At 37.5% G+C, this 20296-nt stretch overlaps 1 protein-coding gene across 20 annotated transcripts in view; it reads right to left on the bottom strand.

Annotated features, from left to right (window-relative positions):
• Positions 1–20296, bottom strand: part of rims1b (regulating synaptic membrane exocytosis 1b) — a 105340-nt gene that overhangs the window by 11787 nt on the left and 73257 nt on the right. For 12 of the 20 annotated variants that reach the window (XM_037543700.1, XM_037543699.1, XM_037543697.1 and 9 more), the window contains 8 exons: positions 20015–20077; positions 12328–12417; positions 9984–10049; positions 8788–8904; positions 7931–8037; positions 6181–6210; positions 5244–5362; positions 4012–4163 (listed from right to left, as the gene is read on the bottom strand). In XM_037543700.1, coding sequence (XP_037399597.1) covers positions 4012–4163; positions 5244–5362; positions 6181–6210; positions 7931–8037; positions 8788–8904; positions 9984–10049; positions 12328–12417; positions 20015–20077 — 744 coding nt within the window. Of the gene's footprint in view, positions 1–1817; positions 1977–4011; positions 4164–5243; positions 5363–6180; positions 6211–7930; positions 8038–8787; positions 8905–9983; positions 10050–12327; positions 12418–16348; positions 16469–18492; positions 18571–20014; positions 20078–20296 lie in introns of all 20 variants that reach the window. The other 8 variants (XM_037543712.1, XM_037543698.1, XM_037543711.1 and 5 more) reach the window with 7 other exon arrangements.

The following is a 20296-nucleotide window of genomic DNA, read 5'->3' on the forward strand; positions in this document are numbered from 1 at the left end:
AATTTCTAAAGTGATTAGCTTCTAAAGTAAACTGTTAATTCTTAAGCAGATAAGCTAAAAGTCAGGATGAAAATGTATTATTTCGAACTAATATTTTCTAAAATGTTTTCTTCTTTTCTAAAATCTTGCATTTATTATTAAATTAGTAAAATAGTACATTTTCACTTCATTACAAATTGTTCACTTGCTTAAAAATTGTCTCAAAGTACATTATATACTATTTTATGCATAATTTGTTTTAAAAAGGCTTTCTAAATTTTTTTTTACAATGAAGCATTTCAGAAAAGTTTAAAATAAATTGTATTTTTTTTTTTATTTAAGTCCGTTTTTATTGTTTGACCTTTTTAAATAGTCAAAAAGAATTAGTAGATTAGTAGACGGAACCCTTTTTAGTGCTAAAACCATTTTTAATGATTTTCCATCATAGAGAAGAATCATTTGTCCATGCAAAGAACGATTTATGCTCAAATTGTTCTTTAAATGTGTTCACTGTTGCCTTTTCTAAAACCATTTTCTTTTGAAAGTGTGAAATAATAAGAAATAAGAAAAAAAAAGTCCCAAATTATTATTATGAAACAGTTACTACCAATACAATTTGTGTAACATGGTCACTTATTATACTGAACCAAGTCTGGAGTCTGGGCACTGGTTGCGCTATGAGCTTTGCAAGCCAAGAAATAACTCACATACTAATGACTTTCAGTAGATCAGACCCTAGAGGAACAACAAACACGGGTGATTTGTGGAGTGCTGAAATCGGATGTCTGGCCAGAGGACACCATTTGAAACAAAACGAAGCAGCAGAATCTTTTAAGCGGACTCTGTGAAAGTGTGTCAGGGGCTGCAGGCTCCAGAGACTCATAATGCTCTAGTTGGCGTCCACAGCAGCGGGGCTATATGGGGGTCTGTCTGGACTGCGTAATACTTTTAATAGCTATGCAGTGACACTCTGAGGAGGCTGCGAGTCCCTTTGTGCCTCACTGTGTTTCTCTGTTTTGAATCCCCATCAACTCAAGAAAGTTCAGTTTGTTATTGTTGGTCTGAGACTGATTTAGCTGCTTTTCCCGTTTTCCTTCATATAATAGCTTTTAAAAGCACAGCTGATCCTATAGCAGCTCACTAAAGCTACTGTAAGAGAGTATCTGGATGCATTTGATAAAAAGCACCTCAGATCAAGTGGCCTCTTCACTTGTCTGTATGTTTTGCAATAGTTTTAAAATAAAGTTTGGGAATAAAAGGCATTTTGAAAATACATTGATGGTGGAGGGATACTTGCAAGGCATTCCAAGGCAGAATAGTACCCCCCAATTTTTTTTTTCTTTTTTTATCACTATTTTACCATAATATACATTACTTATAAAAACTCAGAAGACACGCGTAGATTCAAAATATATTTAAGATAGCAAATAAAATGGCTATATTGGTGTTGTGGACATCACAACCCCTGGTTTTTATCATCTCTGCAAAGAAACCTGAGTGGGTAAGTTTCTCTACAATGAACCTTTTCAAATCAAACCACTTTGAGTGACTTTGTTTAAAGCTCAACACGTTAATTATGCAGGAATTTTGACAAATCAATGTTGTTTTTGTAGCAGCTGATAATGTTTTTAGCCTATTCGTTGATAAATCAACAGCATGTTTTTCCTTTTTTACATTGGGTGACGTCTTTGTATGGCTGATAACAGTTGAAATGGCTGATGAAAACATATTTGGGAAATTGTAAGTGAGGGGAATACTATAGTTTACAGTAGCTGCCCCTCAGAGCAGCTTATTGGGTATAGAGTGCAGGTTCGGATCAGCACTACATTGGCCGTTACCTGACATCTTCATCTCCGGCCACAGTGTGGCGCCGGCGCTTCAGCTCTTCTGAGAAGCGTCTCTTTCCCAGACTCCTTCTCTGCTCTGGGCTGCTGACACCCCACGAGATACGCCTCTCTTTTTTCTCCTCCCCTTTGCAACTCTCCAGAGACTTTGATCTTTGGCCATCAATGCGAGAAGAAAGAAGGAGCATGCAGGCGAGACACATGCACCATGCAGAAGACAGAAGAAAGAAGACGAGAAGCATGCATATGACAGAAGAAAATGCAAAAAAGAAAGAGAGGGGAAAGGGACCACTGCTTCAGCCTGAAGAGCCACACCCACAGCTTGAATGCTGAGTGATTACTGTGGTAGTAATTTATTTCCAGCTATCTGAAGCTTGACAAGCTTGAATGCCCTCAGGTTTTTAGATTATTATCAGGAAAGATGAAATATATATTCTCAGGAGGATATATATGTATGTGTCCTAGGCCACAGTGCTGTGCACAGGTCTTAGGCCAGTAAAGAACAATGTTTAAAACTATTTATCTGGGCTGCAAGTATCCAGACACCTCTTTAGTTATATTTAATTCAGCTCCTTCACATACGCATTCAGTTACTCACATACAGAACAGGACACTCTAAAACTGCCACACATGACTCTATGGTCACCAAGGCCACTGCCAACTGTCAGCTAGAGGGGAGCATTGGGCTGTGGAGCAGTTGATCTGTTTTTTCTGGAGTAATGGAGCTCCATCCAATATCTCTGGTTGAGCTGGAGTGATCCAGAACGAATCATCCAACATAAGTGCCTGACCTTACTAATGCTCTTGTGGCTGAATGCAATCAAATCCCCACAGCCATGTTCTAATATAATGTAAAGCCTTCTCAGAAGAGTGGAGGCTGAGCAGAGAGAGCAGAGGGGAGCAAACTCTCTATTAATACACCTGATTTCAGAAGAAACACTGGAGGAACAGGTGTCTACAAACTTTTGGACATATAGTGTATGCTTTTCCTTGTAAAATGACAAACATTAGAATAAATACAGTTAAATAAATATGAATACAGAAAAAGCTCCCCTTTTTAAAGTTCCAGATTTTTGGTTTAATGGCCTTGAGAGGAGGTTAGGAAATGGTTAAAAGGTCCATGTCCTGCATTTTACACAAATCTTTACATACCAAAGTCAGTCACATATCATTTTAAACTTCTCTTAAAAATAAACTGCTTTTAAAAATAGACTGCTTTTGTTACTGTGCCTTTAAAATACATGTAAATGAGCTTTGTTCTGATTTGCTGCCCTGTATTACAAAAGCAGCCCAGGCTGAAATACTTTTTACAACTTCAGTGTGAATGTGGAAGGGCTACACTGCTCTAGGCTGAATAGGCAGATATTTGTAAATGCATTCACCAAAACAGTCACTGCAAGTCAAAGTTGAGTATACTCAAAAATCCACAATGCAAGTCGATTTTTGAGTATTGTAATGATGGACACTATTGTCCCACAATCCAATGGGAAACAGCAAAGGAGGAGCTTCTTACGTCTGGAAAATTCTGAATAAATGGCGGACGGTGACGCAACAGCAGTTGCGGTGGTAGTTTATTTAGGACCAGAAATGGGGTATAAATGTGAATTCATCCCAAATTTGTAAAATATTCTATAAAAAATGTGCTATACTTACTAATGTTTTCATTTGTTAGCATTTCTGTAAGAAATTTGTTTGTGAATGCATATTAATTTGTTAGCCTAGTCTAGCTTGCTATGATGTGCGTTGTCATAGCAATGGTTTGTCACTTTATGTTAATAAAAAAAAGTGTACTATGTTAAGATTTCGTGTACTAACCTGTTGAGCTCATACTATTAAGATTAGTACGCCATATATACTGTATAGTATTAGTGTGTACTACACAATTGAGAAGCAGCCAGTGATTTCACAGTTTCCATATATGGACTGCATGGACATTATTAGTGGAGAGATGGTATGTTTTGAAGCTCTTTTAATCTGAAAATCAATGGAAAGAATACTAGCCCTTCAAGCTAACAGATATAAAATGACAATAATTTAATGCAATAATGTTTATCTGTATTTATTCTAATGTTAGTATTTTTCCAAGAAATAAAAGCTTAAACCCAGATAAATGGTTTTAAAATTTCTCAGGTGGCCTAAGACTCCCTCAGAGTAACACACTTTGTGTAGTGGTGTGAAAGCTTCCAACCTGATGCGTCCGTGTGGTCTCTCTGATTGGACAGACATGTAGCTGGCGCTGCTGAGGCGTGAGGCACTGCTGGCTCTGGAGATGGCCGACACATCACTCACATCGCTGTCTGACGACCGCGCAGACATGTTATCACAGCTCCTCCTATAAATCTACAATAAAACAAAGGCATTCTTCTTAGTACTATGATTATTAGTAGTAGTAGTAGCAGCAGTCGTAGTATTAATATCATTATTGTTATTATCCCAAAACTATCCCAGTGTCACTGTTTTAGTCCAATGCTGTATTCACGCTGAAAAAACACTTCTTGCACTTTGTTTAATTATTCTTCCCTCATAGCTCATTGAAACAAGTTGAGAAACTCTACCAAAAAGTGCAGATTCTATACTTTGAATCCACACCACATCTGTGTTTATAACTAAAGGATATGATTTGAATTTAGTTTGCACAAAGAAAAACACCCTTTATATTTTTGTAGAGATGGCACAATACCACTCGTCCTTTTCTGAGATACTGACACTAAAATGTTGAGTATGAGCCGACACATCTAGAAGAAGGGATATGATAGCAACTCTCTACTAACACCTTAGCTACTACCTTAGCAACCACCTGGGATGACATAGCAACAGACTAGCAACACTCTATCAACCACATGGAATGACACTTTAAAGGCCTAGCAACCACGTAGGATTTCATATCAACGGCTTTTTGTCAAGCCAATTTAAAGCTTGTTCATCAACTTTGCTTTTCCAGTTGATTATGTAATTATCTAATCACAAAATTAAAAAAAAATCTTTTTTAAAAAATCTTATTTAGCTGTTCTGAAATGTAAAGCTTGTATAGTTAAAAAAAACCACATCAGCACTATTTCTACAGACACTATATATGTGTTTTTGTACTAATGTCTTTCTATTGATAATCTAAAATAATAATATTTTCAGACTGGTACTTAATTGCCAAAATGTGCCTGCTTCAAAATTTTGTAACAGCCAAAAGAATCTGTCTGATTGTACTGTATAGCAAAATGCACTTTATTTCACAAGAACAAAGCAGGCTTGCTTCATGCTCTTGTATTATTAGAGGTATTGAGCAATATAACCTTTCAGTGAGTCAGACAAAAGGTGCTTTGCAGGTTGTAGGTTGATTGTATAAGTGGAGGTAATGCAGTGCTGGTTCAACCAGCTAAAACACTCTAAAAGAATGTTGTGTAACAGCGATACAGGCTGACTCACGTCTCTCTTGTTCTTGAGCACCATCTCTTGGTCGTGGCCAGTGCTGGCGGAGGATCCTGGCCGATAGGAGGGCAATCGCATCTGACTCAACTGACGGGCTCGCTCCTCTACCGCCAAAGCTGAAAGACAGACAGACAGACAGACAGATAGGACAGGATTTGAGACAATAAAAAAAACTCGAGTTCACAAACAAAACTAAGGACCAAAAGGACCTTGTGCTTGTATATCAGATGTCTGTTATATAAAAATGAACAAGTATATCTAACAGTCAAAAATAAGGGATGATTTAAGGCACAACAGCTACATTCACATTACAAGCCTCATTGCTCAAATCAGATTTTTTGCTCAAATCCGATCTCTCTGACAGGCTGGTTCACACTATTAATGACAATCTGTCATTAATGAGAACGAACAGGCATCATGAAATGACACTCATGCACGCATCCGGCTCAGTAATGCCACGTGAATGATTCACATCTATCTATCATCAGCAAACAGACTAACGGTCAGAATGAGCTTCGCTGTTATAATTTACTCTGAACATCTCTCAGCTTCATTATTAGAGCAGGACAAAGGCGAAAATAGTGAGATGTGTTGCTTTTCTACTATTTACAGGGTTTAACTTCTGTTCGGCGCTGCTGCCATGGTACCTCTAAATGATGGCGCACATGCACTGGGGAAAAAAGCACATGAATTCTAATCTGAGCGTCACACTAAGGTCGCATGTCTATGAATTGGATACGTATCAGATAGGACCACATATGAAAGTGACCCAGGTCAGATTTGAAAAGATCACATTAGCGTGTCCACACAGCCCCAAAAAACATCGGATCTGAGTCACAGTAGGGCACAAAATCAGATTTGTGCCACTTCAGCCTGGCAATGCAAATGCAGCCAAAGAGTGAATGTATGGTCAGGAAAGCATGGAATGAGTTACCTTTCTCTTCAGGTTTATTACTGACATGGTCTTCATGAGTATGGAGTTAAAGGACAATGGCATGAAAGAGAGAAATAAGAAAGACACAGAGAAAGACATGACTGAGGGGACATACAGAAATGATGAAGGCACTTGAATGAGGAAGAAAAGGGAAATTACAGAATACCTAGAATAACTGACATGAAGCTATTAAGCTGGACATATTCTACTTTTTTAATGTACACAATGTTTATTCAACCACTTCCAACTTTCTAACTTTTCTAACTTCTCTGTTATTTAGCATTAAAAGGCTGTTTTTGTTACGTATATGTAAATGACCTCTGTTCTGATTGGCTGTCCTGTATTTGCTTTGCTGGAAAGTCCTTCTCCTCTAGCAATGCAGCAATGATAAACAGCCAGGAAGAGCACAGATTTTTTTTTATTTCCCCCACATCTTCCCATTCTAATAACCAGTGGTGGACAGTAACTCAGTAAATGTAATTAGTTACTGTACTTAAGTAGTTTTTTCATGTATCTGTACTTAAGTTTTTCCATTTTGGGCGACTTTTAACTTTCACTCCTCTATATTTCAGAGTCTAATATCTGACTTTTTCCTCCGTTACATTTTGAGAAATCTGTCGTTCCTTTTGGTTTCTGTGTGTATAAAAACGTAACATGTCAAAACAATAGAAGCACAAAGCCAGAGCACCAATCAGGGCCCAGCGGTCACTTTGTTCTGAGCTTGTTTTGACCTGTTGGTCATACCGACCCAGTGCAGCACACGGTTCAACGTCAGCGCAGCAGTGTAAAGATTTGGGAGCACATGCGTCACCTAAATGATGAGCTAACCTAACTTTGTGTAAATAGACCACAATATAGAAATACGTACACATATGCAGTCGTGACTGGCGTGTTTCTTTTTTTCTGAATTCATACAAACACTTTCATTTTATAGTAAATCAGTTTGGGTTAGTTTATGTTTATGAACAGACGCCTACAGATCAACACAGTAAAGGAGCTCATCTGTGATCCTGAGTTTAAAGCCAGTTTTTATTCAGCTTGTAACTAATTTACAAAGTAATCTTAAACTGAAACTTTGCTTGTGTGTAAAAAGTGATTTCAGAGCCACTCGGTTCTCCCTGATGGAAACTGTTGGCCTTCTGTGTTTTGTGCTTAATATAATTTTAATAGACGTCAGCGTCTCTAATTAATGACGTTCTATTAAAAGACTGGTTTACCAAGAGAGACACTGGAGGATTTTCACCTGAAATGAGTTCATGAAGCGAGTCTTACATCAGAGCCAGAATTACTCTTTTAGTACTTTTACTTTTGATACTTAAGTACATTGGAAGGTAAATACTTTAGTACTTTTACTCAAGTTGAGGCCTAGAGTAAGGACTTCTACTTTTACTGGAGTAGTATTTTACCTTGGGTATCTCTACTTTAACTCGAGTACATGATTTGTGCACTTCGTCCACCTCTGCTAAATAACAGACTGTCAGCAGTAACAATACTTGATATCACCTCACCATGAATGCAGTAGCTAAACTGCTCTAGGCCAAATGGGTTGTCTTGGTAGTGTAAACATGTTAATGCTGTTTGGAGTAATGAAGTAATTGATATCCGTTTTACTTCAACATGAATGGGTGGACCAAAGGCTTAAATTTTCTATGACATGGGTCCCTGTAAGTGGTTGCAGAGCTGCATGGCATTTGACCTGATGGGATGTCTCTGTAGTGACAGAGTGAGTGGATGATGAAGGAAAGCTTACCTTGCTCTATGCTGCTGCTTTTAGCAGGAAGCTGTGGCAGCTGTCTGCCCCTGCGCACTGACAGGGAAGACCCTGTTGGGGAGGAACGTCCACCATGGGGGTGTGCTCTGGAGAAGAAAGAGAGAATAAGGGAGAGAGACACATGAAAAAGAGACACTGGAGCTATGAAATGAATGCGCAGTGTGCAAACTGCATGACCGTAATATCAATCAATATCTATAAACAAAGGATGAAAACAGACCAAATGAAGGCTTTTATAGGTCTATACCTTGGATATGTGTCCATATTAGGCAACTAAACTGCAAAAACAACCTATTCTGATTTTAATAGATTTTCTAATGTCATGAAAACCAACACTTTTATATATCCTGCCATTTCATTTTATTCCAATACCAGTTCATTTACATATATCAGTCTTAAAGGGACTGTCATAAAAACAGCTTGTTTCATTCTTAGAGATAAAGAGGTTGGAAAAGGGTCATGTAAAAATTATGATTTTGACTTTTGGTACATAAAACTGCACAACCAACATAAGGGACAAATAAATATCTTGCACAGTTTGCACATTGCCAGTTGGTTGGAACTTTCTCCTTGTTTACTATATTAGCCTTGTAAACTGCTCTAGGCCAAATGGGGTGCAAAACACATGAAGCAACATTCAGACACCAAACATGTCTTGACAGATCAACAACTTCTAGGGTACTCTTCCTTCAATGCTCACTTACCGTCAAATTTTGCACCATTAAGTTCCAGAACTAAAACTGAACTTGATAAAAATGTTTTGTTGAGAGGGACAGTGGGGAGACATCACAGAAGAAATAAGCAGGGTCTAAAGGGGTATTTTTAACAGCATGCACCTGTCCAGAGAGCGTGGTGAACTGGGGCAGGAGCCCCCCAGGCCAGTTTGGCTGAAGGGCCGAAGGGGGGCATCTCTCCTCCACCTGCTGCCTCGCAGGATGGAGGTGGGCTGGATCCTACATGCAGCCGCCAAGGCCAAGGGGCAAAAGAAACAAGGGGTGGGATGACAAGATGCAGCGTAAAACAGAAGAGAAAATTAAAAGGTGAGTGAGTGAAAGAAACTGGCGACTGGTGAACAATCACATTTGTGCAATTTTCCAACCATCAGATGTAGTTCGTCAGCCAAAACCTGTTTGGTGCCTGAAGTTTGCTTCTTTATTTTTGTGCTGGAGCTAAAAGACGGATGAAGCTAACATGCAATGGAAGTTAATGTACCAAAACAGCATTGTGCAAACTGCATGGCTAAATCATCACACACTTGCCTCAAACTGTGTCGAGTTGTTATATCATCTCAGATATAAACTTGCTTATGTAGTTCAAGACATCTGGTCTGCTTCAGGAGAGCTCGTACTACCATTTATAGCTATGCAACATAATTTTGTGCATTTTTATAGATAACAGTGCCAAACAGTGTCAGAAATAAGAAATTAAGTAATAAAATTGTAATTGTAGACATATTATTTAGTTGATTCAGGCATGTATTTAGCATGCTTTTTATGTGGTATTAGTTTCCATTACTTGTTAGATCAATTAGCCCCGAAGCTCCAGTGCAAAACTAAAGAAGCCAACTTCAGACACCAAGCATCTTATCTGACTGACTGACTGGAGTGAAAGGGGAAAATTGTGTACATTTGAATTTGAAACAGAGCTAAAAAGAGGAAGGGGACACCTAGCAACAAGACGGATGTGAACAGTCACACAATCATGAACCAGCCATTCAGAAGCCGGAAGATTCAAAACAGGATAGTCTGGAAAAACAGCATCCATATGGTTGCCAGGGGTCAGAATTGACTTGACAGCACTTGATAATAATAATAATAATAATAATAAAACCTGGATAACAGAAATAGATGATCTTTGAAAATGAATTAAATAACAAAGAGATAGTGGCTTAGAAAGGAAGAGACAAAGAAAAGTGTAAAGAGGTAGTAAGTAGAATGAGTTTTAAAACAGAAAAAAAGAGAAAAACAGAGAGAAAAAGAAGAAAAGAGAGGGAAGACTGAAGATGCAGTGACGAATGTGGAGGAAATCTCACCTGTCATTGTCAATGCTTTTCTTGTTAGGTTTTGGACAGGCAGTTCTATCCAAACTGCCTACCGGCCTGTGCAGAAAGTGTGAGCAATGCAGGCAATAAATGAGTAAAAGACAAAAGAAAAGGAAGTGAGGTATGAAAAAACAGCAGAATGGAAAGATGAAATGGATCATGGGGGATGAGACCAGTCTCTTATGTTTTGTCATGAGCCAAGTGTTGGCCATATAGATTAATATTTTGAAACGAAAGAAAAACCTCGGAAGAGAAGAAGAATTGACCGCAGTGTTTCTAACCACCATTTGATTTAGGGATGCATCCTTAAGGTAACTGTGTGCAGATCTATTATCTGCAGATGCCAATACATAAATATTTATGTTTGTAAAATGCAAAAAATTGGACTTGAATTAGTATTAGACTTATTGACTTATTTGTCAAAACCAATATCATCATGGATTCATGCATGGTCTTTACTCTACTGCTCATATTCATTTCCTTTGCTTTTTCAGCTTCCTGTTCCAATTCTATCTAACCAATTAACCAATTATGTACATTTTTGAGCAAAATTAATTCCTAGGGCTATTTTCAGATGTAAAAAAAGGAAAAAAAGAAAGTACAGAGTATTGTCTTATGATGTATAGTCCACTACTGTATAAATATGTGTATTTAGTGTATTTTTATGAATCGTACTAATGTCATCTCATCGAATCGTGGTAAGATTTTGTATTTTGATGCACTGAATGCACAGTTGAATCATTATGAGTGTCCAGATTTTATGCTATATACCCTTACTGTGTACCTTTCTCCATCTGGGGTACAGATTTCATGTTATATACCCCTACTGTGTACCTTTCTCCATCTGGGGTACAGATTTCATGTTATATACCCCTACTGTGTACCTTTCTGTGCCTGGGGGTACAGATTTCATGTTATATACCCCTACTGTGTACCTTTCTCTGTCTGGGGTACAGATTTTATGCTATATACCCCTACTGTGTACCTTTCTCCATCTGGGGTACAGATTTCATGTTATATACCCCTACTGTGTACCTTTCTCCATCTGGGGTACAGATTTTATGTTATATACCCCTACTGTGTACCTTTCTCTATCTGGGCTTACAGATTTTATGTTATATACCCCTACTGTGTACCTTTCTCCATCTGGGGTACAGATTTTATGTTATATACCCCTACTGTGTACCTTTCTCTGTCTGGGCTTACAGATTTTATGTTATATACCTCTACTGTGTACCTTTCTCTATCTGGGCTTACAGATTTTATGTTATATACCCCTACTGTGTACCTTTCTCTATCTGGGCTTACAGATTTTATGTTATATACCTCTACTGTGTACCTTTCTCTGTCTGGGGTACAGATTTTATGTTATATACCCCTACTGTGTACCTTTCTCCATCTGGGGTACAGATTTTATGTTATATACCTCTACTGTGTACCTTTCTCTGTCTGGGCTTACAGATTTTATGTTATATACCCCTACTGTGTACCTTTCTGTGTCTGGGGGTAGAGATTTTATGTTATATACCCCTACTGTGTAGATTTCTCTGTCTGGGGTTACAGATTTTATGTTATATACCCCTACTGTGTACCTTTCTCTGTCTGGGGTTACAGATTTTATGTTATATACCCCTACTGTGTAGATTTCTCTGTCTGGGGTTACAGATTTTATGTTATATACCCCTACTGTGTACCTTTCTCTGTCTGGGGTTACAGATTTTATGTTATATACCCCTACTGTGTAGATTTCTCTGTCTGGGGTTACAGATTTCATGTTATATACCCCTACTGTGTACCTTTCTCTGTCTGGGTGTACAGATTTTATGTTATATACCCCTACTGTGTACCTTTCTCTGTCTGGGTGTACAGATTTTATGTTATATACCCCTACTGTGTACCTTTCTCTGTCTGGGTGTACAGATTTTATGTTATATACCCCTACTGTGTACCTTTCTCTGTCTGGGTGTACAGATTTTATGTTATATACCCCTACTGTGTACCTTTCTCTGTCTGGGTGTACAGATTTTATGTTATATACCCCTACTGTGTACCTTTCTCTGTCTGGGTGTACAGATTTTATGTTATATACCCCTACTGTGTACCTTTCTCTGTCTGGGTGTACAGATTTTATGTTATATACCCCTACTGTGTACCTTTCTCTGTCTGGGGGTACAGATTTTATGCTATATACCCCTACTGTGTACCTTTCTCTGTCTGGGGGTACAGATTTTATGCAATATACCCCTACTGTGTACCTTTCTCTGTCTGGGGGTACAGATTTTATGCTATATACCCCTACTGTGTAGATTTTGTGCTATATACCCCTACTGTGTACCTTTCTCTGTCTGGGGAGTGGAAGCTGGTCTCTGGCCTTAAACATGTTGTACTAGCGCTTCTGATTCTGTCCAGCGATGGCTGAAGGTCACTGAGAAGGACAAGAAAAAAAGACAGAAAAAAAGGATCAGAAACACGATTGCTGAACATTATCACTGCTACTTACTTTGAACATTTCCATGAGGCAGCATTGCCAATGTTTGTGGGCTATCTTACAGAGATAGATCAAACTGCGATGCCACAGTTTTTAAAACAAAACCACTATTTAAAAAAAAAACACTATTAAATAAAACAATGAAGTACTCATACTTTAGATAGTTACAATGATTATGTTATGATAAACCCAATACATTAACTCAGATAGTATTAAACAAAATCCTCATTTATAGGGAGGTGTACTTTCTCTGAGAGGTGTGTGTCCTAAACACCCTAAGCTCCCTACATTTACACTTCTGAAAATAATCTTTTTTTCAATGTTTTAGATATCTTTTTGATTTCTTTTAAAGTGAAGTTGAAAGATTTAATTTATCAAGAGTTTAATGTTTTTTTTTTAAAAATCATCCACAAAAAATGCTATTCCATGTTTTCATTTCACTACCAACAATGAGTTTTAGTCAGTGGGCGGGCCTTATTTTAGCCACACCCCTGCATTATAGATCAGGAAGTGAGACTGCATCCCTGGCCCTTGTGGCCACATGATGAGCAGTTAGATCCCATTGTTTTGAAGTACATATGTCCCAAAGTCTGAAAATCAGTGTTCAACTTTAAGAATTATCACTAACTTTCTGCATTTTATGTATGTATAGCAGTTCAAAGCCATGTTTGACAGTCATGTACTGACGAGCTGATAAAATGATCTAAAATTGTCTCTGCCATAACAGTCAATTATAAAACACTTGGTAAAGTTTCTGTGTTATGATTGTTTTGGTAGTGACAAAATAGAACATTCAATCATTTAATAAAATAAAATAATAAGGTACAGGGAAGATAAAAGGCTGAAATGTTTTTCAACCTCCTTATAAGCTATTAACGATTTCTATCTAACTGTTTTCTAGCAAATGTTAAAGCATCAGCCAACAGGACCTCAAGGACACTGACACTGTGTTGTCATGGCAAATCTAAAGATGTTTTATCGTTTCCAGAATTTGTTAAAAGCTGCACTATGTAAGATTTGGGGATATGGAGACCTCTCAGGTGGAACAGTGTAACTGCCACAATGTGCAAAAGAATATTTTGTAGCATGGGTTGTGTTGGACCTGTGTGCTAAGAAGATGAATCTGATGATCTGACGAGCATGTTGAAAGAGTATTCAAAGAAAACTCAAAACTTCGTGAAGGACCTGTTTTCTGGGGATGTAAGTGAATCCTGACCCTACACCTCTTTTAAATTTTTAAATGATTATTTCAGGCTTTATAGTGTGCAGCAGTCATATTTAAATCATATTTTAGAGTGTTTTTCCCCACCTGACTCAGTAATGCTACTTCAATTTGAACCAATAATCTTACATAGTGCAGCTTTCAAATATAAACGTACTGTTAATTTAATAAATGTGAATAAAATAACAAAAAAATAATAATACTGACAAAATGTTTGACCATATTCCAGATACTAGCAGTGTTACAAGAAAACTTCACATCTAACTTCATAGCTAACTTTACACTGCAAAAATAATATGGTGGTTTGAGTTCAAAAAAAGTATGTTAACCAGGCTACCTTGGAATTAAAATTTTGTTGAACTTCAAAAAGTTCACAGAATTGAAGATCACAGTTTTGTTAACTTCTAATTAGAATGTATTCCAAGTCATTTCAGAGCATATCTATTGGCCCTTTCCTCGAAAATCTTTACAGAGTTTAAATGTAAAAGTGCAGTTTATTTTTAAATGGTGTAAATGTTACTGCAACTGAAGTGACACAGGTACTCATGGGCCAGTGGGCAACCCTTTGGCCACTGGATAAACTGTGTTTGGACTGCAACTATAATCATATGCAAAAGTTCAAACACCTCCAGGAAAATTATGTCTTCTACAGGGAACAAAAAAAAAACATTAAATAGAGGAAATACGTAGAATATAGCCTTCAAATATGGCAATTCTTCCACTAATCTTAGTGCACAATTTGTAATTATTTGTTGAGTTTAAGAACTGGAAAAAATAATAATAATGACTTTTGCACAGGCCACATTTTGTGTTTTATTTTAATTCAGCATATAAACAGTATGGTGCATTAAAATCAAGTGCTTTCTGTAGACAATGTGTTCATTTATGTTCACTCAGAAAATCAACAATACGTGTCATTCAACCATAAATGTCCAAACTTTTGCATAGGACTATAGGGGAATAAGCTCATGGTAGACGTGAAAATATGTGAATTTATGTGTGAACTTTGCGTGAGGAATCAGTCCTTCAGCATCTTTTTAAGCCATGCGTCTGGGTGCTATAGCAACTCATTAGAGCTTTGGGAGCGTGCCCTTTCTCTAGACTTTTTCTTGGACAGATGGCTGATGCACTAACTGTGTCTATAGGTCAGGGATATTGATGCATGCTTGGCAACATTTGGCCCCAGTTCTATTTCCCTCTCTAATCCTGTTTCTTTCTCTTCTCCACTCGCCTTTGGCCAGCTGGACATGAGATTTTATCACTTTGAAACCTGACAGCAATGATAAACGATGCCGATTAAAGCTCAGCTAGAGCATTACGGGTCCAGTTACAAAGAACATGCTTAAAATATTTTCAGAGGAATCAGCGTTTTCAGTAAAACGGACCGGTCAGTGTAATCTTGGCAGTTAACTCTGACAGATAGTGAAAACACTTACTAGTATTATAACTGTGTTAGTAACAAGACTTTACAACATACTGAAAAAACAACTCTTACAACATCCTCACACATTACTGAGTGGCATAAATCTTTTTTTTGTATTTAATAACCACTTTTATGTGACAGTTATACTACAACTTTTTTATTAACTTTTTTTTTTTACTTTAAAGGGCCTATATCCTACATTTTATTGCATTTCATTATCCATTATGGTCCAATTAATGTTAACAATACTTTTGTTTTATATACCAAAAAGGTCATATTTCATTTTTGCATGACCACTTTCCAACTTATATATGTTCTGAAATATACCTGTTCTGATAGGCTGCCCTGCATTGTGGCTGATTCAAAAAGCAGTCCAGACTGAAAAACTTCCCATAACTTTAGTGTGAGTGGATCTAAACTGCTGAAGGAGGCTGTATGCATTGGTTTTTGCGACATCATAGAAACAAAGAATTCGAAACAGGCTGTTCTGCAGCTTAGGTTCTTGTATGGACCTGGGAGTTGAAATTCTAGCAATGTTTACATACGACATCAAACTCTTTTATTTTATGGCCTGTGCAAAAGATAAGGCAAATTGGATAATTTATGTTGTTTTATTATGTTAAACCCAGCAAATAAATAGACACGGTGCTCTAAAATTTGCAGCATTTAAGGTCTTTGTAGAAAATGAATAATTGAAAAAGTTATTGTCACTTAGAAAATCAATAAATCATGTAATTTGACTGGGGGTATTCAAACCTTTTGCACATGGCTATAGAGATGAAGGTTATACCGACTATCTGGGGAGTCTTTAGGACAGGGCTTGCAAGCACAGGTCTAAACCTTTTTCTTAAATGCCTTCATGGCATAGGGCTACATGCAGGGCATTATAAGGCAAAATAGTGCCCCACACCCCCCAATTTTTTTTTTCAACATTACATGTATACTTATGAAAAGATATAATCTATGTTTGCATGTAAATATGGTGACCCCTGGTTCCCATCACCACCACTGTAAAGAAATCCAAGTTTGTAAGTTTGCCTGAATGACTTTGCTCACAAGTAAATGACTGAATTCTATAGAAATTTATAAAGAATCAGTGGAATTGCCCTTTAAAAGCAGAGCAGCTTTTCTAAGTTGCTTTTTAAATGAAATGATTCTGCACATTTTCTTCCTCCACTTCTTTGCTAGCCTCAATGTCTCAGAGTAAGCCCACAGGCCCTTACCTAATGCTGACCTCATCTGTAAATCTGAGCACGCGCTGTGGGACGACGCTACGAGGGGCAACTCCGCCCACTTCTAGTCGCCGTGACGATTTATTCTTTAGGCATGCAGGAAGGGTGGAGCTTAGCATGGGAAGAAACAAATAAACAAACAGAAAAAAGCATGCAGAAACAAAACCAACAAGTGTAAAGATATTTCTATGAAGAACAGCTGATAAGCAGAAGAAATGAACAAAAGATCAAGCAAGTTTTTCAAGGTTGCTTTGTGGTGGATTAGGGTTAAAGCTTAGGGTTTAAATGTCTTTTTTCCTGTGGACTGGACAGACTCTTGGGCTACGTTTGCAGTTATTACTTTGATATATGACCTACAATCTGACTGGAATTTGTTCCATCCAGAAGGAAAATAGATTCCCACACCCATTGAAACCCACAGGAAAAAAGAAAAGAAAATCACGAAATGGAAAAGCTCACGGACTAAACAAATCACACAGGAACTCATCTAGCTGATTGGCTAAACTGGATGATCTATATTTTAAAAGAAAATTTGCATTGCAAATGATTTTGACTCTGAATGGTCAAATACAATAAACCAGACATAATTCAGTAACAACAATGTTTCTACTGGCCTTAACAGTATGAAGTGAAGGGGACAAATGATTACACCAAAAATGAATGAAATGCATTTTTTCTGATTATCAGTACACAGATAGCTCTACAGGTGACCCTGATAGTATTTATTATTGCTAAAAAGTTCCAGTTTGGGCCTCCTGGGTTAAATGTCATTTTGAAGATTTTTTACATGAAACTATGTAAACACATCCTCTACAGAGAACACACTTCTGCACATGTAATGCACAATTACTGTTTATTGGCTGAATATTGGGGGAAAAAACATTAAATGTGGCCTTGTGCAAAAGTTATGGCACTTTATTTGGCATTTTATTTGATGTTTTATTTTTTCCAATATATTAAATCAGCAAATAAATAGAAGCTGTGAGCTAAAACTTTCAGATAAATGCCATATTTCAGCACATTTTCTGCCCTATATAAAATCTGGCAATTTAACTTAAAAAAAAAAGTTAGTTACTGCACTGACTTTACATAATAACCAAACATTTTACAGTAGCCAATAACTTTTTAAGGTTATTTTAAATGTTAAAACACTTTGTTTTTGTTAACTTATTTTCACTTAACTCAACAAAACATGTCATTTGCCCAGGGGTGCTCAAACTTTTGCATACGACTGCACTTTAAACATGGGTGGTGTTAAAGGAATTCTACAGCGTTTAATCTCAATCTGCCACGTTTACAGCGAACAGTCAGTCACCAGTTAGAATGTTATCTCTGTACATAGAAAACACAACAGAAAACACATTAAATCCAGCGTCTGCTCATTAGCTTGTACTGTATGCTTCAAGTTTCCTGTTATTTTCTAAGTACAGGGAAAAGTGTCAAAATTACTGTGCATGCTGATCGACCATATGCTACAGATTCAGCAAACGCAGATAAGATCTAAACAGAGCTAAAAATATTCCTTTAAGCACAGGCCATAGCATGCTATAAATGTGCTGACCACTAACTGAGGCAGCTCAATTACATAACACACGTGACCTCTGCAGACCTGTTCATGTACAGAGATTAAACATAACTGAATCAGCTTATGCAAACCATTAGACGGCTTTGCATCAGTTATCTCTAAAGCGAGACTATAGAAAACACCCATATGTTTCTGCAAACAGCCAAAAACAGCTGTTCTACGGCAAGTGGCTTATCTAGCACAGCCTTCCAAATCTGAGGGGCTTCATCTGGAGACAATGTGTCAGTTTCACAGATGGAGGAAAATCTTAGAAAACCTGATGGCAAAATTGTGTATTTTCATTATTTCATATGAGCAATATTACGTAAAAAACACAGCACCTACACATACTGTGTCTGACTAATTGGTACACATTGTGGCACAGATGGAGCAATGGATGGGTGTGTTGATCTTAAAGGAATAGTCCAGCACTTTCTAATCTCTATGTGCTGCATCTATAGCACATGATTCAACCAATCCCTGGTGAATGACATTGAGATGTGGCAAGTAGAAATCAGGTCTGAAAAAAAAAGCTACAGTATTCCTTTAATAGCTGGGGTAAAGCTCTTACCTGTATATGTCTTTATGAATGCCATTCACTAACAAGGGCATCTTTGGGGGCAAGGTATTACAGTGCCTAGCTAAGTTCCTAATCACGTTAGTACACAGAATGGTCATGCAATGGGAAGAATAAAGAAAAGAAACACATTAGAGCAATGTAAACATGCAATTTGGACATGCATAGAAAAGATAGCTCTGCCTTTATGTAAGCATAATCACTATAGCCAAATTCACTAGATAATATAAGCTAAGGCAAGGAACAGACGTCGGCTCAACGCTGTAACTAATACATATCAATGAAGCTTGTTTCGTTCGAATTCTTCACAGCCTCTCAGAGTTTGAACAACTCGGAAATACAACCCTCAGTTCCAAAACAGTTGGGACTGTATGTGAAATGCTAACAAAAACACAAAGCAGTGACATGTAAATCCAGTTTGACCTGTGGTTGTGTCACTTGACAGTTCACCTGAAAACAGTTCAAAAGCAAGATATTTTGTGATTCACCTTATCAACTTCATTGCTTTTGTAAATATATGCTCATTCTGAAACTGCCTGCAAAACAGTTAAAAAATGTAAGACTTGTGAAATGGTAAAAACATCTTAAACAGGTGATGCAACACTTGGGCATACAAGGAGCATTCAGAAAAGGCCTAGTCATGAGTAAGAATGGATCAGGGCTCAACGTTCTGCCAAAAGCAATGTTGCTCAATGAGTGATTACAAGGAATCTATGTTTGTAAAGGGCCAAAAACAACAATTGAATGCACTACATTAAAAAGCAGCACCACATGTGCTCTGGAAATTTTTGACAAACCATTGTGAATAGACACTGAGCCTCAATTTATCCATCAATGCAAGTTACTACTGTATTATGCACAATAGAAGCCAAATATCAACAATATCAAAAATAAATGCCGCCAATTTTTCGGCTTGAACTCATCTAAAATAAACTGACAGACAGTGAAAAAAAGCACTCTGGTCTGAACTTTCAGACTGTTTGTGGAAACATTGTCCCCCCTGGGGTAGGAGTAAAATAGCATTCAGATTTTTACCAGTGTAAAGTTTAAAAGCCAGGGTGTCTGATATGGTATGGGGGTGCATTAGTGTCTATGGCATTAGTAACTGGCATATCTGTAAAGGCACCATTAACACTGAAAGATATATACACATTTTGGAGCAACACTTGCTGCCATTTGGATGCCACCTTTTTCAGGAATGTTTGAGCTTTTTTTCAATGCATCTGCACATACTACAATAACATGGCCGCTTAATTAAAGAATGAGGGTCCCAGGCTGGTGCGCCAGTAAAGGTTGCACAGGTAAAGACATTTTCGTTTTATTTCAGGTCACCCAGAATTTGCTATTCACTGCTTTCTGTTTTTATTAGCATTTCATAGACTGTCCCAGCTTGTTCGGAACTGAGGATTTGTGACTTGGAAAATAACGCTGGGCAGTGTAGTCAAATCAAGACAGCGGATCAGTTTGACTGACAACCCATTTTATTTCATTTATTTATTTATTTATTTAGTTTTACCTGTTTGTGTGCAGGCACTCAGCACTCCCGCCCCGGATTGACCTGTGCATCTCCAGGACCTCACTGAGGTTGCCATGGTGATGAATGACAAGACGAAACGAACGTAACCCAAGCCGAAAGTAAAAGGGATGGCCAATAAAAAACACACATGAATCAGTGAACAGAGGGAAATAATGACACACATATTTAGAAATCATAATATTAATAATGATCATAACCATAGTAATGACTGAACAACTAAATGACTGTTAGTCATATTAGTAGTATTAGTAGTTAGTAGAG

Source organism: Pygocentrus nattereri, chromosome 12 (assembly GCF_015220715.1).
Source record: "Pygocentrus nattereri isolate fPygNat1 chromosome 12, fPygNat1.pri, whole genome shotgun sequence".
Classification (NCBI taxonomy): Eukaryota; Metazoa; Chordata; class Actinopteri; order Characiformes; family Serrasalmidae; genus Pygocentrus; species Pygocentrus nattereri.